At 43.2% G+C, this 19,784-nt stretch overlaps 1 protein-coding gene across 1 annotated transcript; it reads right to left on the bottom strand.

The window, feature by feature from the left end:
• Window positions 1-4,419: 4,419 nt before the first annotated feature.
• Slc25a4 (solute carrier family 25 member 4) lies at window positions 4,420-8,432 on the bottom strand. Its single transcript, XM_051182370.1, has 4 exons — window positions 8,202-8,432; window positions 6,358-6,844; window positions 5,738-5,878; window positions 4,420-4,891 (listed from the first exon to the last, which is right to left on the bottom strand). The coding sequence occupies exons 1-4, from the start codon at window positions 8,310-8,312 to the stop codon at window positions 4,734-4,736; spliced, it is 897 nt and encodes a 298-aa protein (XP_051038327.1). The 5' UTR covers window positions 8,313-8,432; the 3' UTR covers window positions 4,420-4,733.
• Window positions 8,433-19,784: the final 11,352 nt, after the last annotated feature.

The raw sequence follows: 19,784 nt of genomic DNA on the forward strand, positions 1-19,784 counted from the left end.
TAGTGTGTGATTGGAGGATGTGTATCCCTGAGACATGCATGGCCTATGAGCCATGTCTTCCCCAGCCTCTTCCAATATTTCCTGGTTGCCACGATGTGATTATTTGGCTCCACCACATCCTGTCGACCATGGAGGACTGATACCTAGGAAAGCCTAAGCCAACTCACCTCAAGTTGTTTATGTCAGAAAGTGTCCCTATGACAGAGCTATTGTGCAATATCCTCCTCTTCCATGGGAGCAACAAGTGTCCATTTGTCCAGTAGTGGTACTAGGCCAGGTTGTGTGGGATGAGTATCTATCTCCCCACACCTCCCACAACGCCCTGTGATTTAAAAAACTTGTTCTGGATAGCTGTCAACTTGGCATGGCCTAAAGCCATTTGAGGAAAGAATCCAAAGTGGGGAATTAGACCACACTGGCCTGTAAGCATGAGGGTGGGGGACGGGGCTGTCTTGTCAATTGATGTAGGGTTCAGCTCACTGTGGGTGGCCTCATTCCTGGGGCAAGTGGTACTGGGCTATGTAGGAAAGCTAAGCATGGGCTAGCCACAGCTGTGAGTTCTCCCTAGTCGGAGATAACTGTGTGTAACAGCAAACAAAGCTGTTTTCAAATTCCTGCTCTGTGTTTCTTCTGCCTTGACTTACCTCAGTGCTAACCCATAGTTACTTTAATTCAAAGTATTTTATCACTGATAGAAAGGAAACCAGAATACCTAGTGCCTTAGTCACTGTTCTATTGCTGTGAGGAGACATCACGACCACGGTAAAAGAAATTTAATTTGGGGTTTACTTATAGTTTAAAGGGTTAGTCTATGATCAACAAGGCAAGAAGCTGGTGGCAAGCAGGCAGGCACTGAAACAGTAGCTGAAAACTCACATCTTATCCAGAAGTTGGAGGCAGAGAGATGGGCTTGGCATTGGCTTCTGAAGCCCCAAGCCCACCCTGAGTAACATACTTCCTCCAACAAGGCCACCCCTCTTAATCCTTTCTCAACCAGTTCTATCCACGAGGGACCAAGCATTCAAATAGGTGCATGGGTCTATGGAAGCCATTTTCTTTCAAACCAGCACACCTGGCTTGCCTCCTTAATGCCAGACTGAATTCAAATCATTAATGACAACTCCTTGTCAAATGCTGTCTTGGTCAGGGTTACTATTTCTGTGAGGGAACACCATGACCAAAGCAACTTGGGGAGGAAAGGGTTTAGTTAGTCTAAGCTGACCAGAAATGGAAGTTGGGACAGGAACTCAAGCAGGGCAGGAACCTGGAGGTAGGAGCTGATGCAGAGGCCATGGAGAGGTACTTGATCCTTGTGGCTAGCTCAGCCTGGTTTCTTAAAAGAACTCAAGACCACCAGCCCAGGGATGGCATCACCCTCAATGGGCTGGGCCCTCTCCCATTAATCACTAAGAGGAAAAAAATGCCCCATATCAGTGGTTCTCAGCCTGTGAGTCTTGACCCCCACAGGTGTGTTGCATATCAGATACTTAATTACAATTCCGAACACTAGCAAAGTTAGTTATGAAGTAGCAACAGAAAGTTATGTGGGGCTCTCCACAACATGAAGTACTGTATTAAAGGGTCATAGCACAACTAGGTCATGTGCATAGGAGGCTGTTATCTTTTGAAAGCATTTTCTTAATTCTTACAGCTGCCAATGCCTTTTCTCTGTCCTTTGCATTATTTTTGACCTGCTGTATTTGGCTTTTGTTTTGTTTTGTTTTGTTAACCTTTTAAAATATGTAACTTTGCTTTGGTGACAAACTGAATACTTCAGTTCATCTTCCTGCTTTTGCCTCAGATGATTTATGTTGAGATCTCTTTTGTGAAGATTTGTCATGTATTCATGCATGCAAGGTTACCTGGGGATCCCCTAAAGCTAGAGTTACAGGTGGATGTAAATTGCAAAATGTGGGCACTTAAAACTGTACAAATGGGGTCCTGGAAGAGCTGCAAGTGTCCTTAACCACCGAGCCATCTCTCCAGTGCGAGTACCTGTGTTCTGAATCCATGGTGGAGACCTGAGGCTGTGGGCATCTCTGTGGCTTTGTTTGTTTGTTTGTTTTGGGGGTATGGCACATCTGTGTCATAGTGCACATATGACAAAGTCCAAAGACAATGTCTGAGTCAGTTTTCTACTACTAGGTGGTTCCCAGGGATTAAACTCAGGTCTTCAGATTTGGCAGTAAGCACCTTCCTCTAGAGTTAAGGAGTCCACAGGTCATCTAGTTTGTCTAGTTATGACTTTGGGACTATGAGATTCCCTGAGGTAAGTTTTAGAGGCTGGCATGGGATCTTAGCTTTTCACCTAATGTGACTCCCTTTCCCAAACCTTTAGGCTTGAGAGCTTTGTACAGTGATGTGTAGGATAGAATCCTGTCTGCCTGCCCTCTCTGCCTGGTCACACATTCTTCTGTCACTGCCTTCATTCTAGGAATTCCTGTTGAGTGGTGTAGCTATAGTGGAACTAGCTCGTGTGCATACTGCAGATGATGTGCAGTTTAGCACGCAGCCAATTCCTCCACTCTTACTCCTCACTGCATTGGGGCTTGGGGGAGGGAAGCACCAGAAAACAATGTTGTTTATGGTTGGGCTGTGATGACCCATTCTTTGTTCACTGCTGTCAGTTACCAATTACATTTCATGGCCTATCAGTCTAAAACCTCAAGTTTGGAAATATTGCTAGGGACAGCCCTAGTTTTAGAGATGCAATACACAGGTATTTTTCCTACTAGCCTGTGCTGCTTTTATCTGTCAGGAATGTAACTTACATCATCAATATTCTAGAATACAAAGTAAATTATCTGGAAGGTCTCTAGCAGCACTATTTGCTCCTTGTCCTTGAGAGACAAGATTGACATCTCATTTTTTTTTAGACTTTTCCATCCATCTAGACATCTAGCCTGATATCAGAAGTAACGCTGGATACACACACACACCTACTTACCTACCTACCTCTTAGTTGCTCTGGCAAAAAAAAAAAAAAAAAAAAAAAAAAAAGGTACCCAGTGTTTTACCTAGAGGCAAACACACCCCCAGCTCTTTATCAGGAAATACACAAAGCAGACATTTGCCTTCTCTCCAAGTTTTAGCCCTAATCTGTGATCTTTTCCTGCAGACTGGACATACATTGGGACTGTATTAACTGTTCTTTTCCTGGTCCAGAAGCACAGATTTTCCCACTTGAAATTTCAAACAAATAACTATTATTTGTTTTGCCTGCATGCCTGTTTGTGCAACACTTGTATGCCTAGGGCCTGGGGAGACCAGGGAGCATATGACCCTTGCAACTGGGGATACAGACACCTGGGAGCCTCCAATGTGGGTGCTAAGAACCAAACCCAGGCTCTCAACAGCAGTACTAAGTGCTTTTATCTCTGAGCCATCCCTCCACTGTTGTCCCACCCTGAAATTTCTATTTTTCTCTTGCTCACAAAACCTCTGAAAAGTCCAAATAGGCTTTTCTCCTAGTTCTTAAGCTGTTACAGAAAGTACAAGGAGATACTCTGTATACCTAAATCCAGTTACTTTCTTTCAAGGTCCTCTCCTATCATTCCCTCATCCTATCTCACTCCCTGCTTCTGTTTATTCCCAATCAAGATTTACTGTATCAAACTACATAACAATACCATTCCATCTTCTCCCACACTTAGGCTTCAGGATAGGTTCACTTTCAGTCCCCCAGGCATAGAATAATAATAATAATAAGGCTTGATAACTGATGGATACAGAATTGAATGTTGGATGTGCCCCCATCCCTGGAATTCAGCCCCTAACCCTCAAGATGACAATAGTAGGAGACAGGTCCTTAGGATGAAATTAGATCACAGTATGGAGCCTTTGTCACTGTGATTAATTAATTTCCTTCAAAGGAGACTCAGAGAGTTCTCGGTCTCTTCCCACCAAGAAGGTTCGATAAGTCAGGTGGCTCTCACCAGGGTTGATCCTCATAGATTCTGAGGCTTCAGAACAGTGAGGAATATGTTTGTTGTTTTATAAACCAGTTGGTGTGTGGTACTTTGTCATCCCAGCCCAAACTAAGACAACTGTTCTTCAGTGAAGACTGTTGACTTGTTGGAAATTTCTAGGGGAAAGGATTCTGTGCAGGCAGGAACTAAGAAAACAAAGCACTTCCTAAGCATACAAAATTCCTATCTCTATGCTTGCAAAGCTTAGTCTTGGAGTCCCTAAAGACTGCATGAAAGTATATACAGTGAAAGCTCTGTTCTTGTTACTACTTCCAAGCCTTCAGTAACAGTGTGTTAGGAGAGTTCACGACCGCTTGTGTTTTCAGACAACTATAACACATGTTCAGTATGGGCATGCACAGAGGAGTCAGTCACTGACAAATGCATACTGCCAGGAAATGTGTTAATGCTTTTTTATCTGTTAGCAGTTAATGAGTTCAGGGAGATAAAGTATATTGAGTAGTTTTTATTAATGATTCACATTTGGTTACTTTTTTCACTCTCAGTTCTTCAGTTAATTAATCGAACAAGTATGATAAGCTATCTTCTGTTTGCTGTGGGAATCTAAATGTAAAATAAATACAAAATACATTTGTGGTTTAATGAATACTCAATGAAGCATTTTTCTGAGGTATTCCTTATGGTCTGGTTTTATCCAAGATCTATCTTTTTATTTCCTTAAGAATAGTCTGTTAAACCACACAATGGATCTGTGAACTTGTGATCAAGTCCACTGTGAACCAGTGAACTTGAGTTTTAATTACTTTAGACATATTTTTTGATCTCATCATACAACACCAATACAAAAGCACCACCCATGCCTCTCAGTACATTGGACCAGGCACCTTTGAAGAAAGCATTGGCTCCTTCATCTTTTGCAATCTTCCTCCAGCAGTCAAGTGTCCCCGTGTACATAATATCCGCTGTGGAGACAAATGTGGGTGGGTAAGGGCTCCTTCTCAAAGACCTGCATGCACCACATGTTATTATAGCTCATCAAGCCCCAGCCTGTGCAACAGTCAACGAGACAGCTTCCTCGCATAACTGTTAGGCTATCTCTAGCACCCGTACTCCTCAAATCCAAGATCAGCTAAATAAAAACTGGAGCAATTCAACAACCAATGACACACCATCAGACTAAAATTGGAAGGCAATGTGGGGAAGCAGCGTTACACTGTGGATGACTTCCTATGGATAAACACACTAGCCTTGGTCTCAGATTATACTGCCCAAGATTATGCAAGGAAAATTAAAAGGTGTGACTGTCGGGTTACACAAAAGTCCCTCATGTTTGGCGTGTTTTTTAACTTTAAGAATCGCAGTTTTATGGTTTTTGCCTATGGAAGCTACAACTATCAAAGCAGACAGACTGCTTCAGACCACTTCTCATGCAGCTAAGGCATTCTCTCTCTCTCTCTTACTCACACTTCTAATAACTATAAGGGAAGCACAAATTTTAAGTGAACAGCTAATTCTTTGCCCTTACTTAAAACACCCAGGCTGAAGAAAAAGAGGACCTGGGTTCTATGAAATGCTAGATACCCAGGGCCAACTCTAAATATCTTTTTTATGTTCTTACAATCTCTCTTACAATAAAAAAGAAAAAATTCCCTGAAAGGGAAGCCAAAGGGGAAATTATAGTCTTGATTTCCTAAACCCTTGAGTAATTTTGTCATTCCATTTAGAAAAATGAGGTCTCTTGGCACTTAAGAGTGCCCTCCAAGGGCCAAACCTAAGATTCACATTAGTAGAATTCATGTCATGCTTACCCCCTTTCCGGCCAGACTGCATCATCATCCTACGACGAACAGTGTCAAACGGATAAGACACCAGCCCTGCAACCGCCGTCACACTCTGGGCGATCATCCAGCTCACAATAATGTGCACATTCTTGGGGTCTGGCAGCATCCCTGTGTGCAGAGCCAAGAAGCAAATGACTATCAGGTGTTTTTCTCATTTTCTTGGTAAAAGACAAAAAAAGTAGGTGGAGGGGAAGACAAAGCTACTGACCCAACTCCATGTGCTACCCAATATCCTTCCACAAGAACCAGCTCCTCCCAAGGAACCCTTTCCACAAAACCAGGTAGCTGCTGCCTTCCCTTAACGCAGAGCAGCTACAGCTCTGTTGGCATGGAGTTCCCTTCTAGTTCAACTAGACAGCTGTGCTGGGATAGCTCTGCACGCTCTGAGTAGCTTAAAGCCAAGTATAGGACACAGAGGTTCCTTTGGTTATTGATTTACCCAAATTACATCACATCACCTCCTCACAACTCAGCTCAGACAGGAAAGGAGACTACCCAACACAAAGGTCTTTGAGGGAACTATAGGTCACACAGAGCCCTCTCTCCACACCCCCTCCCCACCCCTTCCACCTCAGTCCCTCTCTCACCCTTGGCAGTGTCATAGACTCCGAAGTAGGCAGCTCTGTAGATGATGATGCCTTGGACAGAGACACTGAAACCCTGGTACAGACCCTTCACACCATCAGACTTGAAGATCTTGCTGAGACAGTCGCCCAGCCCATTGAACTCACGCTGGGCAGATCCCTTGCCCACGTCTGCAGCCAGCCTGGTTCTAGCAAAGTCCAGCGGGTAGACAAAGCAGAGCGAGGTGGCACCAGCTGCCCCACCGGAGGCCAGGTTACCAGCGAAGTAGCGCCAGAACTGCTTATGCCGATCCACACCCCCCAAGAAGATCTGCTTGTACTTGTCCTTGAAGGCGAAGTTGAGAGCTTGGGTGGGGAAGTACCGGATCACGTTGGCCAGGTTACCCCTCCAGAAGGAGAGAAAGCCCTGCTCCTTGGGGATTCTTACGACACAATCAATGATGCCCTTGTACTGTTTCTCTGCACTGATCTGTTTGCTGGCATGCTGGACCTAGTTGGGGCCAGGGAAGGGTGGGTGACAGAGGGCAAACAGGGTGAAGAGAAGGGAAGACGGGAAAAAATGGTTTTACTCCCTCAGTTTCCTGTTTTCTTGATTTTGTTTAAAGATAGGATCATCCAATGTAGCCCAGGCTAGCCTGGAAATCAATCAAAATCTCGTGTTAGCCTCCCAAATGCTGGGATTTCAGATGTGCACTACCATGCCCAGGGTCCTCCCCTTTCCTTTCCAAAGGACAAAGAGAACTTGAAAAAATTTTGTAATATATCAGGAAATCAAACAGTATCAAGGAAATGTCAATAAATGTTAGTTGTTTGGCTAAGCTAAAAACCAATCCAAACTTTATTCATTATCAGGGCATTTGAAGAGGGAAAAAAACTAAAACAGTGACGGAGTCATTTATTCATCCAATTTTCCCTGCAGGCTTATGGGAAATATAAATGGATAAAGATCTCTCTGTCAGCTCCCCATGACAAGTCTGAGTTTCCCTCTAATGTCCCTTGAGGCGGGGCTGTCTGAGCAGTAGGTACTCTGATGTGAGCAAGCTCACCAGGCTTTAGAGCCTGAAAAATTTCAAGCAGATTTTCCAGGTAACCAATTGCTGAAGTAATGCTGCTATGCCCAGTCTGTCACAGGATTTTGTTGTTGATCATTTGGACTCCCAAATGGCTATTCCCTAGTGAATAGCTGTTGCCTTTGGGATAAATCAGATGATGACGATGCCCTTTGATAACAAGATAGGGAGAAATTGATATGAGGAGAGGCTAAGGCAATCTGAATTTATCCTGGAAATCACACCAGAATTTCTGCCTCAGCGTCTCCATCCGTAAAATACGGGCAAAGAAGTCGTATCTTGCAGAGGTAATAAAAGATGAATGAAATCAATGTCGTGCTATAGCGCAGTGCACGAGACATAGTGTGATCCCCGGTCAATGATTAACCGATGCTTCTATTGTAAAAGGTGGGTGCAGATAAGAAGGTGTAAGGGATGCAGTCAAAGGGTGAGGCCGGCCTAAGAGGCCTTGGGTGGAGTGCCGCTGCAGGACCAGGCGCAGGATCTGGCTCGAGGTAGACCAGCTTCGGGTGGGTTTCCATATATAGACACCCCAACGCGGGTGCCACCCGACACCAGGAATCTGTCACTGACGCCGGACCTGTAACTGCGTAGAGGGCACCTTCCCCTTCGTGTAGGCCCCGGGCTTGGGGCCTAGCACAGATTTGCCGCAGCGCAGCGCGCGCGCGCGCGCCCACGCCGCAGCATCTCCGCGCCCCGCCCGCATCCCTGCGCCCCGCCGCACCTCGGCGCGCCCCGCCAGCATCCTCGCCGCCCGTACCACCAGCCGTCCCTTACCTGCAGCAGCAGTTTGACCCTCTCGATAGGGGCGACCGCGGTCTTGGAGACGGCGGCGGCGATGCCACCTGCCAGGAAGTCCTTAAAGAAGCTCAAAGCCTGATCCCCCATGCTGACAGCCGGGCGCACACAGCCTGCAAGGAGCCGCTCTCTCGCTCTTGCCTACGCCCAGGCAGGCACCGCCACCTCGTCTCCGTCCCTGCGCGACGCTAAGGGGCCGCCCGCCTGACCGCAGCCCTCCTTATATCCCCGGCTCCGTGTCTCGCGAGAGGAGGAGGGACCCCGGCAAGCGCGCAGCGCGCATTGGCTGGGCAGGTGTCTGGACAGCCCCTCTCCATCCCCCTCCTTTGCAGAGGGCATTGGGGGCGAAGACACTTCCGGGAGCTGGGGCTGGGTTGGGGGGCTGTGCCTGCAGCTTGGGACATTTAAAGGGCAAATTCATGTTATCTGTCCCAGCGAGCCGAAGGAACACGGTGTCTCTGCCGTTTGTGGGCCGTAGTATTTATAGCTCAAGAGGGTTTAGCCTGGGGCCGAGCTGGGGACAGAGAGGGGCCCGATGCCTCAAGCGAAGCTCACTTTGACCTCGATCCTACAAGACTGCTCTCCTGGCCAAGAGATTTCAGACTGCTACCCCTTCCTCCTTGTCAGGGCGTTCCCAACTAGAGCTCACTGTCTGGATTTGGTCCTCTGCAGAGCTCTGCGTTCCTGCAAATAAATTATGCTTCTCCCAAATGCATACTAACATCTTTTTTTAAGCGGCGATTGCCTCATAATGTCGGGCAAGCTACTGTCTCAGACTTCCCTCCATTCAATCCTTGGACCATTCAATCTGTTAGGAAATTCTTATGCAGCAGCCACTCGGCGCCATCAGAAAAAGCGGAAAGCAGGGCCACTATGTGGATACTGTTTTGGCAATGAATGTGGATGTGTGGCTTTTCTGTTAACTCATCCTCTCACACGGACACCCAAGCCTGAGGACACCTAAGAACAAGACCCCTTTATTAGCCTCTCATACATCTCTCAGCTCCTGGATTCTCTTGTAAAGAGACCTCTGAAGGGCTTTGAAGGAGCGCTCTGCTCTTAATGGCAGAATGGTTCCAGTTGGCTGACTGCTTCTTGAGAATTAGAGCCCTCAGCCTTTCGGGAAGGTCGAATCCTTAGCTGTGTTTGCCTCTGTAATAGGCAGCTTGAGGTGGGGGAGAGCGCAGTCCCCGGGGCAGGTGATTACAATTAATTTTTTAAATATATGGATGTGAAATTTAGTTTCCTTTACCTCTCTTTTTCTTTTCTTTTCTTTTCTTTTTTTTTTTTTTTAAGGCTGTTCAAATATAACCATGCATTTTCCCATACTGCTTCCTCGAGAATAAGTGCAATTCGTTTTGTTAAGCCCCTTACTCTATTCTTTCCCACATTAGCTGATCTTCCTTTGGACATTTGACAAGGCTTATTCATCTTTTTAAATGTTTGCTAATCCGTGTGGACATGGTTAAGTGTTGACCGAGCTGCAGCTGTGTGTCATTCAGAGCCTAAAGACTTAGTAGAGCATAGGTCATTAGCAGGGAGTCAGGAGGACATAGGTGATGGATTTATTTGCAGTTGGGCCAGGTTAGTGTTGGGAGAAACAAGGTGAGCCCTGTGAAGTCTAGGACTTGTTACAATGTTGCTAGAGGTCAAAGAAGACAGAGACACAAACACAAAAGGCATCTATGTGTTCTTTTAACAGACACTAGCTGAGCAATCACTGTACCAGGAAGTGTGGCTTCTAAAAGCAGCACAAGTAGAATCTTGGGCCACCTCTAAGGACCTTGTAGTTCAGTATGTTGTTCAGTTTCACACAGTGATCTCCACGAATGATACAGTCCACATATTAGTCATAACTATAATTGTGTATCTACTGCATTCTGTTCTATCAATATTAAGCAGTAACTGAAGCATTTTCCTTTCGGTTATGTAATTAGAGCTGTTGCTTATTTATAACATACATGAGATTTTTTCCATTTATTAAGGCTGAAAGCAACTTTGCAACTTTTTATTGAAAATAGGTTTTTGTTTTCATACAATATATTCTAATTATGGATTTCCCTCCCTTTCTTCGTCTCAGTTCCTCCCCTACTCCCATTCAGATCCACGGCCATGTAAGGCATAAAATACAATAAGGTAAAAACTAACAAATAGGACGAAACAAATGTACAGAAGAAAAAGAGTGACAGAAAAAGCCAAAACCCACATATAGACACAGAAACATACATGTTTGTATGTACAGGAATCCCATAAAAGCACAAAACCAGAAACCAAAATATAATTGAATGAAAAACAAACAAAAAAGAAATAAAAAGGGGAGGCATGGCTGCTCCTAGGTATGGTGGAAGAGAAGGTTTGTTGTAGATATGAGGGAGAGCAGAGCCAGAAGCAGAGACATCTGGGAGAGTCCAAAGTGAACAAGACCCAGAGCTGAGCCCATGTAAGGAGAGGGAGGAGAGGAGGGAGGGGAGGGGGAGGATAGAGCCAGAACAAGAGGCCTGGAGGGAAAAGGGCCAGATTATGCGGGAGAAGGGCAGCCCAGCCTTGGAGCAGGAGAAGTTTAGGATAGGGGGTGGGGTATGCCAGCCTGGAAGACCCTGTAACAGGTAGGAACTGAGGGATGTTGGGAGAACCTGACAGCTTTGATATGTTAATTAGGTACCTCAGTTAGACATTTGCCCCTGACTTGAAACTTAACAATAATATTCAAAGGACCACTAGGGCTAAAAAAGCAAACAAATGAGCAAACAACCCTCCAAAAATCCTGTTGAGTTCATTTTCTGTTGACCATCTACTGCTGGGCATGTGACCTACCCTTAAGAGTGGTTTGTTTCTCCAGTGAGACTCATTTTCCATTCACAAATGGTTATCAATTAGAGATAGTTTCTGGGTTATGGATGGGTTCTTTCAGATCTAGGACTACACCTGGTACAGACCCATAGACTCTGTGCATCCTGCCTCAGTCTTTGTGAGTTCATATGTGCATTGAGGGCCTTATTTCCTTGGTAACCCCCCATGCCCTCTGGCTCTTACATTCTTTCTGTTTCCTGAGCCCTGGGGTGGAATGGGGCTGTTGATAAAGACATTCCATTTAGGGCTGAGTATTCCAAGGTCTCTCTCTCTCCATGTTTTTTGGCTTGGGTCTCTGAATTTGTTACCATTTACTGTAGGAGGAAGCTTCTCTGATGATGGCTGAGCAAGGCCTGAATCTATGAATATAGAAGAATATTGTTAGGAGTCATTTTCATGGCTATATTCCTTTAGCAGAACAGCAGTATTTGGGTTTCCCCTAGGTCCATGGCCAGTCAAGTCTCAGGTTCTTGGTTCCCCAAGCAGCATCAGGTATGGGTTCAATCTCATAGAGGGGACCCTAAATCAAATCAGATATTGGTTGGTTACTCCTACATGCTTTGTGCCATGATTGCATTAGCATATTTTGCTGGCAGGTCACCATTGTAGATCAAAGGGTTTTATAGCTGGGTTGGTTTTTATCTTTCTCTTTGGTAGCATGCAGAGTACTTCCTAGTACCATGAACATAGTGTCTGTAGGGGTGAAACTCTAGGCAGGCACCAGTTCAATAGAGATGTTGTATAGTTGGGTTTGTTTGTTTGTTTGTTTTTTCTTCTTAGCTCTTTGGGGGCCCATCAACTAGTTCCCAAATAAATCAAATGGAGTCTTATTATTACTTATAAATGTCCAGTCTTAGCTTGGCTTGCTTCTTAAATTATCCCACCTATCTTTTGCTTCTGGGCTTTTACCTTTTTTATTTCTGTATATCATTCTTTACTTCTTACTCCATGGCTTGCTGGGTAGCTGGGTAGCTGGCCACTAATGTCCTCCTCTCCTGCCCTCACCCCATCTTTCTTCTCCTATTTATTCTCTCTGTATGCCAGCCCCACCTATTCCTCTCTCCTGCCCTACTATTGGCCATTCAGCTCTTTATTAGACCAATCAGGTGTTTTAGACAGACCAAGTAGCACAGCTTCAGAGTTAAACAAATGCAATATAAAAGAATACAACAGAAGCCAGGTGGTAATGCACACCTTTAATCCCAGCACTCGGGAGGCAAAGGGAGACAGATCTCCGTGAGTTCGAGGCCAGCCTTGTCTACAGAGCTAAAGCTAATTCCAGGACATCCAAGTCTACACAGAAAAAATCCTGTCTCAAAAAAAAAAAAAAAAAAAAAAAAAAAAAAAAAGTAAATTAAAAAAAATAAAAGAAGAAAGAAAAGAAAAAGAATACAGCAGATCTTTGCATCATTAAACAAATGTACCATGGTATAAATGAATGTAACGTATCTTAAACTAATATTCCACAACAATGTTGCTTATTTGTATTGTGAAAAATAATGTTGCTATTCAAACCCTCTAGCAAAACCTTCATTGTTTTTATTTGTTTCCTTCTCAAATGACCCCAAGATAGAATGGATACATTGAGTATTTTTAAAGGTTTTGTAGTTCCTGCTATGTATTCAACAACTACTCTTGGGCCACTTACATGGCTCAGTCAAGGCACTTGCTACCAAATCTGATGACCTGAGTTTGATTCCCAGACCCTACATGCTGTAAGGAGAGAGCTAACTCATTAAAGTTGTCCTCTGATCCACAACCTCCACACATACAATACACACACACCTAACTAAATACACTAAGATAAATTATTCTTGAGAAATTAGGCCCACCAGGAATGTAATATGGTCTTGTTTTTCTCAAAATCTCCTCCAACATTGACCTAAAAAGAACATCTTTTAGTTATTAGTTGCATTTCATAAGTTTGTGATGAAGTTGTATATAGGCTATATGATGCATTTTAACTTGGCAGAATTTCCTTCCTCTCTCCCTTCCTTCTGTCCCTCCCTCCCTCATTCCTTCCTTCTTTTCTTTTTTTCTTTCTTTAGAAACTTTTAGTCTTCCTTGTCTGCTAGCACAAAAGCAGAGTATTTATTTTAACAGTTGAGACAGTAAATATGTTGAATAATTTTTCACTTTGTTTCTCATTTGATTTTTGTTTTACATTGTTCTGTCAGCGTTATTTAGATAAAAATGAATTACTCTTATAAATATTTGTTACAAATATTTATAATATACATATTATATTTTCTAAAAATAGATTTTTGACTCTTTATAGGTATACTAGTATGTTTCTTCTACTTTGGAAAAAAAAAGCATTTTCAGTTATTTTTAAGGTGTCTTTGGTGTACATCTTTAATCCCAGCACTTGGAAGGCATGTTTCTGTGAGTTTCAAAGGCCAACCTGTTCGACATAGCAAGTTCAAGGCCAAAAACATTATGATAAGAATATATGGGTTCAATTTCACTTTTCTCCGTATCATTTTTGGATATCCCAATATCAATTTTTTCAAAGATTCATTGATTTTTAGGCCTATCAGTGGATACATCACATGCATGCAATGCCCAAGGAAAGCGGAAGAGGGCGTCAGATCTCCCTGGATCTGCTTTATAGGTGGTTATCAGAGGCAAGCAGGTATTGGGAATGGAACCCGAGTCCTCTGGAAGAGCAGCTAGGCTCTTAATTGTTGAGCCATCTCTGCAGCCTTAAACATTAATTATTAAGTTGATATTTCCTGTACTCTATTATTTGTTATCAGACTAATTCTGACTTGTCATGTACTAAGTTATGCAATGGCTTAAAACTAATGAAATCTCTAGAATATGATTTATTTCCTTCATTGCTGTTCTTTGACAAAAAATAAAAAAAAGAAAGAAAAGAAAGAAAGAAAAGGAAAAAAGAAAGAAAAACCTGCAAACACTTGAAAAATAAAAACTTTTTCCAACTGTCTAGACTTTTTACTATCAGCTGTCCAAGTACTAGGAAAAAAATGAACAGACATTTAAACAAACTATAAACCCCATTTGCACATTAATTCAGAAAGTATGCCATCTTGGTTGCATTCAGTTTCATTCATCAGAATTTTTGCTATTTTCTGAGATAGAGCGCTTCTCCTTGGCCCTCGACCGGCCTGTTATAGAGGATTGGAGCTGGAATGTTACACAAGAAGCTTTCCGTGGAAACCCAGCTGTGTCCTCCCTGTCCGTGGATTTTCTCAGGAAAGAGAGGCCTCAGATGCCCTCAGGAGCATGAGCAGCCTGTGATCACAAGACTCGGGTATCACTTACACAGGGCAGGCAGAGAAGGGAGAGAGGCAGAACATGTGTCTCCCAGCCTGCCCCAGTGCTCAGTGGCCCTCTGCCAGTGTCAGAAGGGAGCAAGCATCTAGATAATAAGGAGCCGAGCTCTCCAACGCTCACGCTCACGGCATCCCGGGGCTGAGCGGAGTGATCTGGAGAAGAGACAATGAGGAATTGATTTACTTTTACAGAATTAAATCCCTGTTACCAAACTGGGAACTAAGAACAGGGAAGGTCCATGGAATAAAGAAAAGCACCTACAAGAATTTGCGGATTGCGGTGCTCGCACAATGCCTGGGAGCCACTGTGCCTCTCCAGCCGCTAGAAAGCAGAACGCTCTACACGGTCAATTTTAGCACAAAGCAAAGAAGATTAAAATATTTAATTATGTATTTATGCATTCGTGCGTGTGCACAGAAGACACATTTGGTTGACATTTCTTGGGTGCACCGATGTTTTTATCTCTTTTGTCACATGGTCTCTCAGTGGCCAAGATGACCAAGCAGGCTAAACTGGCTTACAAGCTAGCCTAAGGGATCTACCTGTCTCTGATTCCCCAGCACCGAGATTAAAAGTGGGTCATTCTTTTTCAGACCAGTTTGGGATTCAAACTCTGGCCATGCTTGCAAAGCAAGCACTTTATAGACTACACCCTAAATCTGTTTTGACTATGTAGGAATATGCATGAGTTGCCGAATACAGACCAAAAATAGGTTACAGGTCACACTGCTCTAGGCAAAACAAACAAATGAATATCTTTCCATGATTCTTATACATCATATAATGCATATAATTGTCTATTTGTAAAGTCCCTATTTAAAGGCACCCACACGAAGCACACTGTTTAGAAGTCACGAGTATCAATCAAAATGCTTCAGTTGAAACTATAATACGCATAATTTTTAGTGTTTATTTTTATTTATGTGTATATGTATGTGGCTGCATCAATTTGTGTGTACCCTGTGTGTGGCAACTAGAGTGACAGGCAGTTGTAAGGTGCCTGACATAGGTGCTGGGAAATGAACTCAGGTCCTCTGGAGGAGCGGTAAGTGATTTTAATAGCTGAGTCATAGAACCAGTCCCTGCCTTGTTTATTATTATTATTTATTACTATCATTAAAACCCAGTAATTCTAGAAGTTTCTCTTTACTGATCAATTCTCTTGTGTATTCACCTTTCTCCTACTCTTCTCCATCAGAATCAAAATGGCATAAATCAATTCCCATTCCATTCACCCACCTTTTCTTTTTCCTATCACTATTATTGACTGTTGTTTCCAATTCCCAAACACTCTGTAGGACACTGATGGTACAGAATTCAGAAGCCTGTCACTGCCTGGGAGAGGATCCCATAGCAGGGACATATAGACCACCAGTGCAAGGTTGTGCCAGTGAAGTGTAACAGGAGTCCAGATAGAGGCTTTGGGTGTGCTCTGGGAGGAATGGCTTTTATGTGCTACAGTGACAACTTGTGTTTTTGATTTCTTTTATTTTTATTTATGTATCACTGTGTGTATACACTCTGTGTGTGTGTGTGTGTGTGTGTGTGTGTGTGCGCACACTCAATGCTGGAGTCCCAGGAGGTTGTGACCCGCCCACTGTGGGTTCTGGGAACCAAATTCAGGTCATCTGAGAGAGCAGCCAGCTCTCCCCACCACTTAGTTATTTCTGGGCTTCCCTAAATATTTGTGCTTTTAGTTTTTTTTTAAAAAATAATTTATTTGACTTTATTTTATGTGCATTGGTATGAAGGTGTCAAATCCCCTGGGATTGTAGTTACAGACAGTTGTAAGCTGCCATGTAGGTGCTGGGAATTGAACCTAGGTCCTCTGGAAGAGCATCAAATGCTCTTAACCACTGAATCATTTCTCCAGCCCCAATATGCTTTTACTTTTAAATTGAGTGTGTATGTGTGTGTATGTGTGGGGAGGATGGGGACCAGCATGAGCAAATGCAAGTCCAGGTGCCCTCGCAGGCCAGAAGAAGGTATCAGATCCCATGGCGCTGAAGTTATAGGTGGTTATGGACTCCCTGACATGCTGGAAGAGAAGTACATGCTCGGAACTGCTAAATCGTCTCTCCGGCTCCCACAACTTCTAATTTCAATGTCTTATTTAAATGTTTAGGGTGAAAAAAGAGAAAGATTCTGTTAGGAGAATTCTAAGCGTAATTAACAAGGGCCAGAGGGAGGCAGCGAAGCTCCTAAACCGTAGAAAAGCTCATGGGAAAAAAAAATACTGCTCTTAGAAGGCTTTCTGCTTTCTGTAGAAACAAAGTCAGACTGGCCATGGATTGCTTGAGACGAGGATGTGTGGATGCTATCAGGCCCCAGAAGCCAACCCACCCCAACCAGGCAGACCATGTATTTCCTTAAGGGGGATTTACATCTTGTCTTTTCTGATGGCTGATCTTCCAATAACACCTTTCCTGCAAACAGCCTCTGGCTTTGCTGACACTTGTGAATGAAGCCATTTAGAGCTGATGGGACTGACTTTCCAAGTACATTTTGACCTGGCTCCTCTAGTGTTTAGTGTTTCATACAAAACATTCTATTCCTGTTATTATAAACAAATGTTCAACACACGATATCAGAGATCAGCTTTTTAACCTGCGAACAACAGGTTAAATAGTATCTTCACATGATTTCTTTGCTCTGGGAGATGTTCATACAAGACACATTGTGTCACTGAAGTGGGAAAAAAAAACCACTCAGAAATCAAAGAGCATAGTCTATTATTGGCATTTTTTAAAAAAGAGAGAAAAATCCATGTATAAGCAATAAACACATCATAGAATATCAAAGAGAAACCACTTCCTGTCCACTTGTCCATCCAACGATTACGTAAAGGTTTTCCAGACCTGGATAAAAAGGGGAAAAAAAGATATGATGGGGGTCCCAAGACCCCAGGGAAGAAATGACTAGTTGGTGTTGTAGTGCTAGATTAGATGCAAACCCATGGAGGGCATCCAGGAATGAGGGCTCAGAGGAGCAAATTCTGGGCACCTGCAATGTAGTCTGCTGGTGTGCTGGGCCCTGGATGGCCCCATTAAGTTTCACCTGCCCCAGCATATTTGCAGAAGTAGCAGTGTAACACTTGGTATCCAAGGACACCAGCTGGCCAGAAGAGCCTCCTGTCCAGAAGTGAGTGAAGTGTCAGGAGTGACCTTGATGGAGCAGTGACTGAAGACATGAGGATCTGGCTGCACGGACAGATGAAGATCCAGACCACATAGTCCTCTCTTGCCTTGAATCAGCACCATAGAAAAACCTGAAATGTGGATGTCGTCCATCGGAAATCATGAAAAAGGGCAAAGCAAATGGTTGGCAGGATGAGAGCTCTAGTTGGAATTAAGTTGCCTTTCATAGCTGAGTTTGAGAACTAGTATTCATTCCTAGTAGCATTTTCTTGAGGGGGGGGACTAGGAGAGGGGCACATCAGGGTGGTATTCTCTTTGAATATTTCTATTAAATGGGTAAAGTGTAAGTACAACCACAGGCTGCTGTTTTCATGTATAAACTACATGGTACCCTGAACCTAAAAGGTGTTTGGCATATTATTTGCTGAATAAATGCATAGGAGAATATGCTACTTCAACTTCTAGCCTCGTGGTTCTCAAATGTATCTACCTGCACTAAACTGTAATCAGTTTTATTGGCATAGTGGAACACTTCTGTAATCTCAACAATCCAGATGTAATGGTTAGAGAATCAGGAGTGGAAGGGCATTCTAAACTATTGACCGAGCTCCAAGCCAGCCTGGGGTGAATGAGACCCTGCCTCAGTGAAAATAAAAATCTTGGTACTAATGAAGCAGCTGGAGCCCACCATAATTTTCACCCATATGGAATTTCATTGCAAAGACTAGGAGTGATTAAATTAACAGAAATAGGATTTTTTTCTATTCTGCGCCCACCATGTATCATCATAGATAGTTTAATCAGTTTCTCTTTGGTTGTCTTTCACATTTTTCTGACCTCTAAAAAAAAGATTTATTTATTTTTATTTTATGTGTATGAGTGTCTTTATGCATGCATATATGTGTACTTTATACATGCCTGGTGCCCTAAGACCCTAAGAGGGTCCTGGATCCCCTGGAACTGGAGTTATCGGTGGTTGTGAGTTACCATGTGGGTACTGGGAACAAAACCCGGGTCCTGAGCAAGAGTAGTGACTGCTCTTAACCACTGAGCCATCTGTCAAGCCTAACACATGCTAAGGCTTTGTTTAGATCTGAAGCCATGTAAGATGTGAGCTGTTATGTTTTGGGTGTGAACTTAATATTTTGTCGTTAAGTTGTATATCCTTTTTTATTGGCAGCAGTGAGTGCTTGTCTTATACTTCTTTCCCATTGAACTGGGGGATCAGAACCAGCTTTCCCTTGGTTTGGTTGATCTTTTCCCTCTTGACTTGGCCATTCTGTAAACCACTATATTCTCCCTTTAAAATGTCTAAGTTGATGTTTCTTCTAAGTATAAAATTGGAATCATTTCCACTTTCCACAATCACTGATCCCTTTCATCTTTATTTTGAAACAATCCAAAGGATGTTATGGAGAACAGGATGGCACACATTTTACATCTCCATTTCTACTGTCTCATGCTTTCTTTCTGTTGTTCTGAGACAGGGTCTCGCTGTGTATCTCTGGCTGTTCTAAACTCACTATGTAGACCAGGATGACCTTGAACGCACAGAGATCCATCTGCCTCTGCCTCCTAAGTGCTGGAATTAAAAGCATGTGCCACCATGTCTAGCTCCATCTTGTGCTTTCTATGTGTCCCAGAAGGGATGTCCTTGAAGCAACGACTTGTACTATTTACTATGGCTATCTTATGCAAACCACTGTTTCTGAATTACTCAACAAATATTGTAATTATACAATTATTACTAGCCACTTAATGTGCATACTGCCTTTCTGGATGTTCAGAGTGCCTTATGCATAGCTGCAGCTAAACATCAAATATTAAGAAATTAATACAATGGTCGAATCATTACATTACTCATTGTGACCACTAGAGGGAGAGCGCATACAGCTGTTTTCAAATTGTTTTTCTAGGTTTTCAGTTTTAATAAAATCTAAAAATATCACACAAGTATTAAGGATACATTAGAACATGAAAGTACAGCCACCACAGAGTGAGCAAAATAGTTAAGTCAAATATAAATTGGGGCTGGGATATGGGTCTACAGGTAAACGTTTGCTCTGCAAGCCTGACAGCCAGAATTCCATACCCAGAACCCAACTAAAAGGGGAAGGAGAATGGACATCTCAAAGTTGTCTTCTGACCTCCACGTGTATGCCATGGTGAGTTCAGGAATCTTCCTAGTACACATATATGGTTGCATGCGTGCATGCAAGCACACAAGTATATACAAATATGCACACACATAGACACACAAATACACACTACCAAC

Source organism: Phodopus roborovskii, unplaced genomic scaffold (assembly GCF_943737965.1).
Source record: "Phodopus roborovskii unplaced genomic scaffold, PHOROB, whole genome shotgun sequence".
Taxonomy (NCBI): domain Eukaryota; kingdom Metazoa; phylum Chordata; class Mammalia; order Rodentia; family Cricetidae; genus Phodopus; species Phodopus roborovskii.